The sequence below is a fragment of the Balaenoptera musculus genome, chromosome 14, assembly GCF_009873245.2.
Source record: "Balaenoptera musculus isolate JJ_BM4_2016_0621 chromosome 14, mBalMus1.pri.v3, whole genome shotgun sequence".
Lineage (NCBI taxonomy): Eukaryota > Metazoa > Chordata > Mammalia > Artiodactyla > Balaenopteridae > Balaenoptera > Balaenoptera musculus.
In genome coordinates this window covers 90,119,015-90,131,645 of record NC_045798.1, presented here as the reverse complement: position 1 = coordinate 90,131,645, position 12,631 = coordinate 90,119,015, and the positions used below count along the sequence as shown (strand labels likewise).

The 12,631-nt window shown below is 57.4% G+C and overlaps 1 protein-coding gene across 3 annotated transcripts in view; it reads left to right on the top strand.

The window, feature by feature from the left end:
* The first annotated feature begins 118 nt into the window (after positions 1-118).
* The window catches only part of SLC66A2 (solute carrier family 66 member 2), a 48,687-nt gene continuing 36,174 nt past the window's right edge, over positions 119-12,631 (top strand). For 2 of the 3 annotated variants that reach the window (XM_036823280.1, XM_036823279.1), the window contains exons 1-3: positions 123-204; positions 419-756; positions 5,800-5,933. In XM_036823280.1, the coding sequence (XP_036679175.1) occupies positions 554-756; positions 5,800-5,933 (337 nt within the window). In that variant the 5' untranslated portion in view covers positions 123-204; positions 419-553. Of the gene's footprint in view, positions 205-418; positions 757-5,799; positions 5,934-12,631 lie in introns of all 3 variants that reach the window. The other variant, XM_036823281.1, reaches the window with a different exon arrangement.

The following is a 12,631-nucleotide window of genomic DNA, read 5'->3' as shown; positions in this document are numbered from 1 at the left end:
GCGCCCGCCCCTCCGCCCGGCGTGGGCGGGGCCACGTATTGTGACGTCACGCCGAGGCGGGGCCCGGCGCTCGGACAGACAGAAGGACGGTGGACTGACCGCTGGGAGCCGGCAGCGCGGGTGAGCCCGGCGGGGTCAGCAGCGCGCGTGGACGCGAGCGCCGCTCTGGGCTGAGCGTCCACCCCGGGCCGGGCCCCCTGGGCAGTGTGTTCCCTTTTCCCCCCTCCTCCCATCCCTCCGACCCCCAGGCTGTGCGACCCCCTCCCCCGGAACCGAGCCCCCACCCCGGACTGAAAGTCCACCCCGGGCCGGCGCCCCGGAGGAGGGGGTTGTGCCCCGGCCGCGAGCCCGGCGGTGCGCCCTCCGTTGGGCGTGGAGGCCCGGCCCGAGTGCTTTACCGCTTTCCCTCTCTCGCCAGGCCCCGCGACGGAGGACGGCCCAGGTCAGCGGCGGCATGTGAGGGTGACAGCGCGCGCGCCAGGAGCCCGAGAGCGCGGAGCGCGCGTGGGCCAGGTGGACGTCAGCCTGCCGGCGGGGCCGCCGGGCGCTCGGGATGGACGCAGAAGGCCTGGGTTGGCTTTTGGTCCCGCTGCACCAGCTGGTTTCCTGGGGGGCAGCTGGGGCCATGGTCTTCGGAGGGGTGGTGCCGTACATCCCGCAGTACAGGGACATCCGGAGGACTCAGAACGCCGAGGGCTTCTCGACCTACGTGTGTCTGGTGCTCCTGGTGGCCAATATCTTACGAATCCTCTTCTGGTAGGTTGAGGGCTTTCTTACTGTGGGGTGCTGCCAGGGAGATGGCTTTCTCCTTTTCTGGGTGAGGCCGGGGGGCGGAAGTGTCTGCACTTCCTGGGAAGCAGCTGGTGAAATGGATGAGACTTTTTCCCAGGGAAAATGGTGGGATTGAAGTGGAGAATCTCACGTAACCTCGGATCTGCGTCTTCATTTTCGGTGGCTCGTACATGTACTGGGTTCTTGCCCAGGGCCTCTTCTGTGGGGCTGCGTCCTAGGATTGGGTCCACGCCCTTAGGAATTTGGGTGAGGTTTGGGGGTAGTGGAGAGAAAACGAAGGGCATTAATGAAGACCAGTAACAGAAAGTGGTCAGCATAGGAAGGACAAACCACTGGCCAGTAAAGGCTCTCAGGAGGGAACCAGACAGGAAGGCGTGCCCGGGGGGTGGTCTGCCTTGAAGGGTGGTCCCTTCCTGCCTTGAAGGGTGGTCCCTTGTGTGTGCGTGGGTTTTTTGTTTGTTTGTTTGTTTTTACCAGTGAGTCAACTTTCTGGCTAATACTTAAGAGACTATTTTTTCTTGCTCCTCCCAGCCCAACTTCCTCTTATTATCATTTGCATTCTGGTCAGGAACTTGAAGTTAATTTTAACAGTTGTTGAAGCCAGACATAATTGGGAGGGTACATTTTCAGAGGAAGTGAAAAGAGGTCTCTCAGCCTCACTGTAAGGCCAAAAAAGCCTGGAACTTTCCTTCCTCCTAGATGGTCCCAGGGCCCTCTGTGAGCACAGACAGGACAGCCTGGGACCGGGCAGCTGGCTCCTTCTTTTGACTTTTTGGAGTAATCGTGCTTTCTTGCTAGTTGAGTTTAAGTCAGCCTTACTGAGGCATGATTTACAGGGAAGAAAATCGCCCGTTGCACATGTGCAGTTTGATGAGTTTTGGCAGATGTCCCCTCTGCGGTCATCAGGGTGTGAGCCCCCTGCGTCCAGAAGTTCTCTGCTCCTTCACCTTCTGTCCACCTGGCCTGAGGCAGCCCTTGGTCACTCTCACCGTGTTTTTGCTCAGTCTGCGGTTTTAAAAGGTGAGCTGGTGAGCCGACCCCTTCTCCTGGAAGAATTTGTCACACCATGAGCCCTGTCTCTGGGCCAGTCCGCTTCTGAAGGAGGGGTCAGAGGGCGCTTATCTTTTAACTTGTTTAGCCCAAGTTGAAAAACTGCGTTTGAAGACTCCTCCTTTCCCTGTGGCTGAGGCACTCGCCGGCCGGCTGCAGCAAGACTGTCCCCTTCCCTCTCTCAGCTGCCCCTCACTAGGTCTAAGGTTGCACAGAAGCAGGTCCCAAGCTGTAATCGTGTGTGACACTGCTGTCAACCGTGAGCACCCTGGGTGTGGCCCCCCAGAGCTCCCAGCCCAGGCCCGGGCCGTTAGGTCGGGAAGCAGCGTTTCCTTTAGGCAGTGGCAAGTTTTCTCGAAGGAGTGGAGGAGGATTGGCTGAGGGTGCATTTCTTACGGGAAGTAGTTCCTTTGAGAGGTCTTCCCCCAGGCATGCTTATCATTCAGAACTGCAAAAAGAAAATAGGATATCTAATCTACCTCTAACTATCTGTTTTGGAGAAATCAGAAATTAAACCAGTTTCTTGAATGCCATCTCGTCAGTGTTTCTGGGTTTAACAAGCAAGCTATTTGATGCGTTGAGACTGGGAGTTCTCTCTCCATTGTAGGGCCTGAGCCTTTGAGAAAGAAAGAGTCTTTGGTGGAATTCTGAACTTTGTCCACTGGCACGTCTATTTCTGCACATCTGATTGCCCCTTTCCCACAGCGTCATCTGCCTGAGCTGTCCTGGGTCCCTCTGTGGGTTCAGTGGCTGCCGTGGGAACACACAGGGCTGCCTTCAGCCAGGATTCCTGAAGACTGTGGGACCCTATGGGAGGAAGGGAGGGCTGGCAGAGGTCTCTCCTCCAGGATCCCGCTGACCTGGGGTTGTGCTTTCCCTGTATCTCACACCTGGCAGTGCTTTGTAGTTCATGTGGTGAAGCCCAGCAGACAGGCCGGGCTCCGTCTACGACTTGTCACAAACACACGCGTCTCTGCCCACGTGGTCCCAAGGCCCCACTGCTCTGAGGGTGATGCCCGTGCTCCCTTTCCTTCCTTTCTCCGGAGCCTCCAAAGCCCCTACTCCTGGGTCCCCTAGCAGCCCGTTTGATTTAATAGGTCTTTGAGGGTTTCCCAGGAGCCAGACACTGGGCAGATGCTGCAGGGTTCGCGCTTCAGCAGAAGTGCTGTATGGGGCGTGCCAGACACGTGTGTATGGGTGATGGGTGGTGGGGAGGGAGAGCGCTCGGGCTGGGAGCTGTGCTCGGCGCCGGGTGGGACGAGAGCAGTGATGGACTAGAGAAAGTGAAGAGTACGTTTCCCAAGGCTGGCTGGGAATGCGGTCTTCGGAAGGACTCCAGTCTGCCTGGGAAGCCGCCCCGGGGGGAATGTGTGGTGTGAGGCATGTGAGCCGCTCTGCAGTGCTGGGGGTCGGGGGCGGGGTGGGGGAAGGCTGACCACGCTAGAGAAACCCGGCGTTTCTGTAACTCACGGAACTCTCATGCCTTTATTTCTCGCGATTCTTCCCATCCTTTTGCAGCACCAGCATCGAGCAGATCATACAAAATGCTGACATGCAGGATTTGGCCTTTGTGGTGTCGGAAGCCGGAGGGCAGAGCGATTCTGTAAATGAGAAGGGGCGGGAGGGGGCCAGGGTGCAAGGACGGTGCTGCAGGGCCTTCTGACCCAGGGCCTGAGGCATTCACAGAGCTAGTTCTCCAGCCCCATCCCTATCTGATCAGAGATATGGTGACACTGTACCAGACATTGTGACATTGTATTGCAGATGTAGTAAAATTGTATCGGAGATGTGGTGACACTGCACCAGAGGGCTAGTGACAATCTGCTACTCGCGAAGCCAGTCAGGGAAGTAGATACACAGCTTCTCTTCCAATCGGGCTTTTCTCTGCTACTTTGAAGACGCGTAGAAGGTGTTCCTTGTGGGAGCTTCTGCTCAAGCTCGGTGAGGCGGTGCACGTTCTCTGCGCGTGCGTCTCCCTGGGAGCGAGATGTGTGCCTGCGCCGGGGCCGCGCCTCCACTGGCTGCAGCAGGGCCACACGCTCGTCTGCTGGGCTGTCCTGTCCTCTGCGCAGACCAGGCTTTGCCAGCCGCATTCTCGGGGCACGGGAGGAAGAGGTGCCCCGTGACACCTCTGCCAGCGCAGACTATTAGCATTAAAGGCAGAAGTTTAACTAACTTGATAAGTAAAAAATAGTGTCTTTCTACTTTAATTGGCTTTTAAAAGTTACTAATGATGTTGAACTTTGTTTCATATTTGTTTTGTCTCTTGTATATCTTCTGTGGAAAGTTGTGCTTTTTGAAATTTTGTGTCTTGTTTAGCCTGTCTTCACCCTAAAAGCAGTTTAATGTTCACTCTGCCTCCCTTACTTCACTGTAAATGTCTCATTCTCTACTCTAAATACTGAATTTACCTAGATTTGATTTCTGGTGTGTGGTATAAGTGGAAGCACAAACCTTCATTCCCCCCCTCGCCCCAGTTTTCCTAGTCACTCATTGTTTCTGTTGAACAGTTAAAAAAATGGAAGTGGCGTTTATTACATACAGGCCCAAATCCCACGTCTTCAGCCTTACATCTAACTGGAAATGAGCTTGGTCCCTAGACTGACCGACTTTTTGTGATGCCCACCCGCTCCAGTCTCCCCAGCCTGATGCAGAGCCTTCTCTGTCTTCTCCTCTGGATTATCTGTTGATTAGTCAGCCCCCCGGGGTCAGTCAGGTAACCAGTGGGGACTAGTTCCTAGAACTGCTAGAAGCGTCCTCAAGCAGCTGTAGGGTTATGTCCGCACTTTACAGAAGAGATGAAGCCCGGAGGTGGTGGGGCACAGCGAGAAGGCCGGGGGGCAGCGTGGTCCCCAGAGCCAGCCTGTGGCAGAGTGTGTGTGTGGCCCCATCAGCCCGCTGTCAGTGGCCCTCTCCTTGTAGGGGCGGGTGTGAGAGCGAGGCCAGGGGAGGTGGGCCGGGCCGTGTCTCCGTGTCTCCTGGTTTCCAGGAGAAGCTGGAGGTCAGATTGCCATCCAAGACCTCCCAACTGTGACCTGTCGGCCACTAACTCAGGTTTGGGAGGCCCCGTCAGGCCGCGCCGCAGCAGGCGCCAGCGGGATCTCTGCTCCAGAGCAGCCAGGCTAGAATGGGGGCCTGGGCTTTGAAGGGTGCTGTGCCCAGGCCTCGCCTTAAAGGTGACAGTTCTGCAGGCTAGTCCTGTGATGCTGGTGGCCACGTTTGAGGCCCCAGCTGGTGTGTGGAGGGCAGTGCTGTGGTCAGCCCCTGGGGTCTGGGGTCTTCTGATGGGCCCAGCGGGTGCCAGTCGCTGGATTGTGGCTCTGGCCTCCAGGAAGTTTTGGCCGAGTTGCTAAAATGCTGAACACACTGGAAAAAAGTCAGCAGGAAAGCCTTGGGGCCTGTGGCTGGGAGGGCTGGGCGGGCTGGGGCTCGGAGAAGAGAGTGGACATGGAGGCCTCCGTGCCGGTCAGCCAGGCCTGGGTCGGGCATCAGGGCCTGAGGTTGGCAGCGGGGACCGTGCCCTGCCTGCCGTCTCCTCTTCTCCGGTGAGGGCTCGGTGGCCCGGCCCCCCACTGCTCTGCTCACACTGGGGGCCGTGCTGGCCTGGAGACCCCACTCCCCACGGCCAGGGGGCAGGGCTGCCGTCGGTCTCCAGACTCTGGAACGAGCCCTGGGGAGGCAGGTGTTCCAGAACCTGGGCTTCTCACCTGGCGGCGGCTGGGCCTCTGCAGGAGGGCGACGGTCACCTGGCCGGACTTTGGGGGGGCGGGTGCAGGAGACCCACTCCCACCGGCCCTCGGCCCCGGGAGGGTTGCAGCCTGCCCGTGACTCGGCTCTGGGGGGCGGTGGAGGCCCGGGCTGGCCGTGCAGGGGGGCGGCGGCACCCGGGGCCGCTCGGGCTGTGGCCGCGGGCGCCCGGCCGGCGCCCCCCTGATGCCGCGGCGTCTCCCCTCGCAGGTTCGGGAGGCGCTTCGAGGCGCCGCTGCTCTGGCAGAGCGTCGTCATGATCCTGGCCATGTTGCTGATGCTGAAGCTCTGCACCGAGGTCCGCGTGGCCAGTGAGCTGACCCTGCACCGCCGGGTCTTTGCAGGTTGGTGACCCGCAGCTTTGGGGATGGAGCCCAGTAGCTCGGCGAGCGGGACTCGGCTGGAGCTCTCGGGGGCGGGGGGGGGGGCAGGGGCCTCCCCAGGGCTGTCCCAGCAGCGCTGGCTTCGCCAGGTGGCGTGCGTGTCTGTCACGGCACCGGTGTTCGCAGTCAGGTAAGTGACCGCGTCGACACTGTATCATGTGAAACGGGAACTCGGGCGAGTTACGACCTGTTCTCACCGCGTCCCTCGCCGTGGCCGTCGTCACGCGGGCCCCTCAGCTGGGGCAGGAGGGCGGCACTGCTGGTCTGTTCCTGGCTTGATCAGGCCAGGGACAGATGTTTCCTGCAGAGGCGGCTTTATCTCTGACCTTGTCTGTGGCTCGTGCACCAAACGCAGCCTCTCTGTTTTTCCCATTCCCTGCGGCTGAGTCAACCGGGATCTTTCTCGCATACCTTGTTAAACATTCCCCCCGACGTCATGCTCTGTGGGCCGCGGGTGGGCACGCGGGGTCCACAAGCTCGGGCAGGCGAATCCCATGCTCAGCCCCTACAGCTTTTTGGTGGCTCAGAAGATAGAAGACGCTGCTCCTGGTTTTGCCTTCTCCTTTGAAAATGTTTCTTTCGAGCTGATGTTCTGTTTGACCGCGCGGGCTGGTGGGCTTCTCTGTGCAAGAGGGTTGATGCCGTACTTCTGGTTTTTCTAATGACTAAGTCTAGGACCACTCTCCCCTTCGATTTTGTCCGAGAGTGTGGGTGTGTTCAGTCTCAGCTATTGCTTAGAGAAGCGTTTTCTCTGGGGTTTGTTTAGTTCTGGGACTCCTGCAGACTTGAGGTCTTGCCCCGCTATTTTTTTCTGGATGGCTATTTTCTCTCCCTTTGAGTGACCCCTATCCTCTTGGGTAGCTTCTGTTTTTAGAGTGAGACTGAGTGTGTGCTAACTTCAGTCTTTGTGGAAATGGGTCAGCCTCAGCTCCGACCAGTAGCCTGGATCAGTTAGGGTCGCGGAGACGATAAAGAGGGCCGCCCGCCACTGTCTGTTTCCGGTGTGTTTTTGCTTTTGCTCTCCCATGAACGCCGTCCTCCCAGCTGTGATTCAGGAAGTCACGCCAGAGGTGGTGTCAGCTGTACTGCTGCTCTCGCCTAGAAAGCAGGGCTTCTGTGTCCTGGACCCCCTATAAGTTGAGGAGCTGGCTCTTAATTTTCTCTGAGTCGAGGGCTTTCTGCCCAAGCGGCTTCTGCCCCTGCCCTCTGTGGTCCGTGCCCTTTGGAGCCTCCCCTTTAACGGGTGCAGGATCTCACAGCCGACTGCAGAGTGGGCCCTGTGGGGTGGTCAGTGGTGTGCGTCTTCACCCTGGGCGGGGGGAAGGCCTGCAGAGGACACCCGGTGCCCTGGTGCCTTAGTGGTCCTGCGCCTCGGGCTCTGCAGCGGGAGACCAGGCTTGTGACCTTGGTTGAAACTGTGTGTGGGTCGTGAAGGCGGAGGGTGCCAGATACGGTAGGTGTCGGGGCCTCTGGGTCATGCAGCAAACTTAGAGTTTAATGTTGAGCATCTGACGGCAGCTCACGGGGATGGGTGGTCTGCTGGTGCATGCCGTCGGCTCTGGTGGAGGGAGGGCTGTGCCTCCTGACCTCTGGGCCCCCTCCTGACCCCGGCCCTCCCCCGCTGGGCCCCCTGCGGCCTCAGGGAGAGTCATCTCCTAACCTCCACCCACATGGCTGAGAGGCTGAGCATTCAACACTTGAATCCAGATCGGATTTACGTTTCCGTGTCTACTGTTTATGAGGCACACAGGTCTCAGTACCCCGCTATGGGAAGCTTTTAATGAATGTGTGGGTTTATTTCCTCTCATTTGCCAGAAGTAGGCGGGTGGGCTGTGAAAAAGCCAAGCGGTTCAGGCCTGGAAGCTCTGGGAGCCCGTGGGCCGCTGTGCCGCGGCCCCCGTCTCTCCCCCCACCCTGCGTGGCAGGTGGCCAGCCTCCGCTTCCCGACGCGTCAGCCGAGGCCTCGGGACACAGACTTCTTGGGGAACTGACCGTGCACATTACAGTAACTCTCCAGGAGAGTCGGGGGAGCTTTGTTTCAGGGTTCTCGTAGGATGGCCAGGCAGCCTAAAAAAAACCTTAAATGTTTTCCAGCTATCTTTTATAGAGGTTTGCAGTTTTGAAGGTCACTAATTTAACTTGAAAGTTAAGGTTAAAGAAACGTAGATGGTGGTGAGGAGAAAAAGCAGGTTACTTAGAAAATTAAATATCTAATTTGTTATCTGAAGGGCAGCATGTGTGCATTGTAGACACCTCAGGGAAGACAGGATATACAGTAAGAGTAAAAAGCCTTCCGTCCCACCACCCAGAGGTGACTGCTTTGAACATTTTGGTATATTTTTCCAGTTTTTTCTTTTTTCTTTGTTAGTCAGTCTCCTATCACAAGATTGGGATCATTTTCAAAATTAGGATCAAACGTTTTAAAACCTCTCATTCCACTGGCAGCCTTTCCATGCCCTTGTGTGTAATGGGGGCAGGGCCAGGGGTGTGGGTTCCCCTCCTCGGGTTGTCCCAGGTGAAATGGCGTCCACCGAGACCACGTGTTTCAGGGAGAAATTGGCTGGAGACACTAATACGCACCTGCTGTTTAACTGTGAACTAGGAGTGAGGTGTGGTGTCCGGCTCGAAGGTGCTGTGTTTTTCGTTTTTTGCTTTTTATTGTAGAGAATTTCAATAGAAGTATTGAAATTTATTACGTAGAAGTAGGGAGAGTAACATAACGGAGCTCCGTGTGGGACCATGACCACCTCCAGACCCCGTTCACATCTTTTTCCTGCAGTTTCTGAAGCAAATCCCAGATGTAGCCTCTTTATAGATAGTCTGTAACGTATCTCTAAAGAAATCATCACCCATAAGAAATCAATGGTTCCTTATCCTAAAACCCCATCTGTGTGTGTTTCCAGCTGTCTTGTCCATTTCCTGACTTTTTGGCCAGTTTGTTTCCTTAAATCAGGATCCAGCACACACTGTGGTTGGCTGGTGTCTTTTTGCTGTTGATTTGTCTTTTTAATCTGTAGGTTCTCCCTAACTCCCCGTTCTCCTTGGAACTTATCCGTTGTTGAAACGGGTCGTTTGCTGTGAGCTGAGCGCCACACACCCGGCACAGGGGCAGCGGGCCAGCAGCAGTGTGGAGCGAGTCAGGCCCACGGGATCTGGACGGAATCAGGCTGCTGGACCAGGTCTGTCTGGGACGCCCTGTAGAGAACGTTTTAAAAGAGAATTGGACCCAGGTCTGGCCCTCTGTCTTTGCAGGACTGTTGCGTCCTTCCTCTAGGAGGTATGGCTGTCAGCTGGCCCCTCTGGGTGGTGGCGGCCGTGGGGGCCCAGGGCCCAGTTGACAGTCAGTCCCAGGCCGCCAGCCCCGAGGCTCTGCCGTCCCAGCTTCTCTAGAGAAACTTCCCCACAAACGCTACTTGGTCTTCCGACGGTTTGATTTGTAAAGGAAGGCAGGTGAGGGCTTGCTTATTCCTCTGTATTTGCCACTTTTCAAAATTGGTTCCCAGCATCTTGCAGCAATGAGCACGTTTGTTTGTACGTGACCCTGTGTTCCGTGTGGTGGAAGCCCCTTTACCACCTCTGGCCAGGGGGAGCCTCTGCCGTCGGCTCTTGATCTTTGACCTCTGGTCCTGTGGGCCCCGGACGTCGGTGCGACAGGATTCTCTGAGCTCGCTGTCCGGTTTCCCGCCCCAGCCCTGCCGTCGGCCAGGTGTCCGAGGAGCCCGGTCTGGAGGTCTCCCGGGAGACAGAGCGCCCGCTCCCAGGCCGGCCCTTCGCGGGGCCCCGGTCGGCTCTGATCTTCCTGCTGCAGCTCAGGGACCCAAGAATAACAGAGCGTTGCGTCTCCGCCAGGCGCCTCCCTCACGGCTCCCGGCCAGGTTCCGTCACGAGGCCGGCCGACAGCGAGGCTGCTGAGAAGTCGTTTCCTCGGGGGTCCTCAGGGCCACACGTCCCTCCCGCCAGATTCCCGTGTTGTACTGTCACTAAGAGTAGTGCCTCCCGATGGGTGTGTCAGCAACCAGCTGCAGGCGTGAATTCACCTGAGGCTTGCCGCACATCTCAGCGCTGGGGTGGCATTGGCTGGGGAGGTGGATGGGGAGGGGGTGACTGCTGAAGGGGATGGGTTTCCCTGCGAGGGGATGCAAGTTCTAAAATACCGTAGCGGTGTTGGCTGCGCTACACGCCTGTGCGTACCCTACACACCGCTGGGAGAGTGACTTTTCTGTGGTGTGTGCTTATAGCTCAGAAAAGCTGTAAAAACACGTTGGGTGGGGAGGGTCACATACCATCCTGAGAATGAAAGCTGAGGACACCCCCTCCCCAGGAAGACGTTTATCCACAGACCATCCTGCATTTTCAAGGGCTCCGCGGTGTCCTCGGACATCAGGTTACAATCCTGCTTCAGTTCAGCCCGCTGCCCCGGAGCTGACACAGGGTCTCGTGTTCCCGTGTTGCCTGGACCACCGTGGTGATACTCCTCCCGGTCCCCAGTCCCCCTGCGTCCCCCTGTAGCCGCCGTCCCCTCCACCACACGCAGGCACCGTTGCCCCCACGTGGTCTCTCCGAGGTGCCCCCAGCAGTGAGTCTCAGAGTGTGACAGGACTAAAGCCCCTGGGGCAGTTGAGGGCCTGCCTCTTGTCCCCCCCCAGCCTCCTGCTGGCCACCAGAGGCTGACCCTCCCGTCTCAGCTCTGCTGGCACTTCTGCCTCGTCATCTCTGGTTCCTGTCTCTGGGGCTGCTCGACGAGTGACCCCAAAACTTGATGACGTCAAAGGACATTTTTGCTTCGGACTCCACAGTTGGGCTGTTTGCTTGAGCTCCTTTCTCACTGTCTCATTCACTCTCTCCCATCCCCCCTTTCTCTCTCTCTCTCTCTCTCCCTGTGTCTCTCTCTCTCACTGTCTCTCCCCCTTACCCCCTCTTTCTCTGTCTAGCTCTGTCTCTCGCTCTGTTTCTCGCTCTGTCTCTGTCTCTGTCTCTCTCTGTGTCTCTCTCTTTCACTCCTCTCTCATGTGTCTGGGTTGGTGCTGGCCGTTGGCTGGACCTCAGCCGGGCTCTGCTGGAACATCCCTGCGTGCCCTCCTCATGTGGCCTGGGCTTCCTCACAAAGTGGCGCTGGGTTTCAAGGGGAGAGCCAGGTGGACGCCGTATCTTTTTAAAGATCTAGTCTTGGAACTCACACAGCATCACTTCTGAAGACCTGCAGTCTCAGGCCCACCCATAGTCAAGGGGGCAAAGACCCACCTCCTGGTGGGGGAGGGGGGGTTCTGAGGACAGTGTGGTTGTGTGTGAGTGTTTTTTTAAAGATTCAGTTATTATTTATTTATTTTTGGCTGCGTCGGGTCTTAGTTGCGGCACGCAGGCTCTTCGTTGAGGCAGGCGGGATCTTTCGTTGCCGTGTGCGGGCCTCTCTCTAGTTGTGGCATGCGGGTTTTCTCTTCTCTAGTTGTGATGTGCAGGCTCCAGGGCGCGTGGGCTCTGTAGTTTGCGGCACGCAGGCTCTCCAGTTGTGGCACGTGGGCTTAGTTGCCCTGTGGCATGTGGGATCTTAGTTCCCTGACCAGGGATTGAACCCGTGTCCCCTGCACTTTAAGGCGGATTCTTTACCACTGGACCACCAGGGACGTCCCAGTGCGGTTGTTTTGGAACCTTCGTGCCTGGCCTGGAGTGTGTCCTCAGTACAGCTCTGTGGAAGCACATGATTGCTGAAAACACTTCTAGCGTCTCTCAGCTTCAGAGCCCACTTTCCTCCATCTGTCCTATGCAAAGGTGTCTTTCCTAAAACGTAGATCTGGTCATGTTGCTTTCCCGCCAAGGAACCTTAGGTAGCTTGGTGCAGTGCACAGGGGCGTGACCTTCCCACCCTGAGCCAACTTACCCAGCCTTCTGCTTGCCGACCCCCAGCTCTGCACCCACGCACTCCTGTGCGTCTCCCAGCCATGCCCGGTGGTCCTGCATGTAATCAAGCCTGGAGAAGAGAAGGGAAGCCGTGTCTGAAACGCACAAGTAACTGAGTTGAGCGCTCTCTCCTGCAGCCTCCCTCCCCTCCCCTCCTTCCCTCTTTTGGGATTTTGATCTATAGAGGAGGTGCCCATGAATGGTGAAATTGGTCTGAACCAAAGAAATAGAAGCCAAAAGCTGAGAGGATCTGACCAACTCTGGGGAGTCAGAACCCAGAAGGTCCAGGAGGGGGTGTTGGGGAGAGAGGTGGGGTGAGGAGAGGAGACTGCGGTTTGTGTTGGTTTATAAACCGCTGCCCCCGCCCCGACCCCCCAGCTCCTCCCGGGTCTAGGCAGCAAGTCTGGTATTTGCTTTTAGCTGATTACTTGCACAATTTCCATTTTGGGGTAGAGTGTACACGGCCTGGGGCAGGTGACCCACGACCTTTGATCCTGCCTCTGCTTTCTGACCTCGGTGACTCTTCTCTTTAACCACCATCGATCCCAGACCCCACCTGCAGGTGGAACCCAGCTGGAGGTGCTCTGTCTTCAGGGTCTCTGGTCGGTAGGTCAGTCGGTCATTGTCCTGGGGTGGCCCCGACTAGGGAGGTGGGGTGACGTGCTCGGGGGGGCAAGGTACCTGGCAATCGAATTGTCGCACACTGGGTCAGGTACTCCTTCCTGGGCCACAGCGGAGACAGCTGCCAGACCTGCTCCCTGACT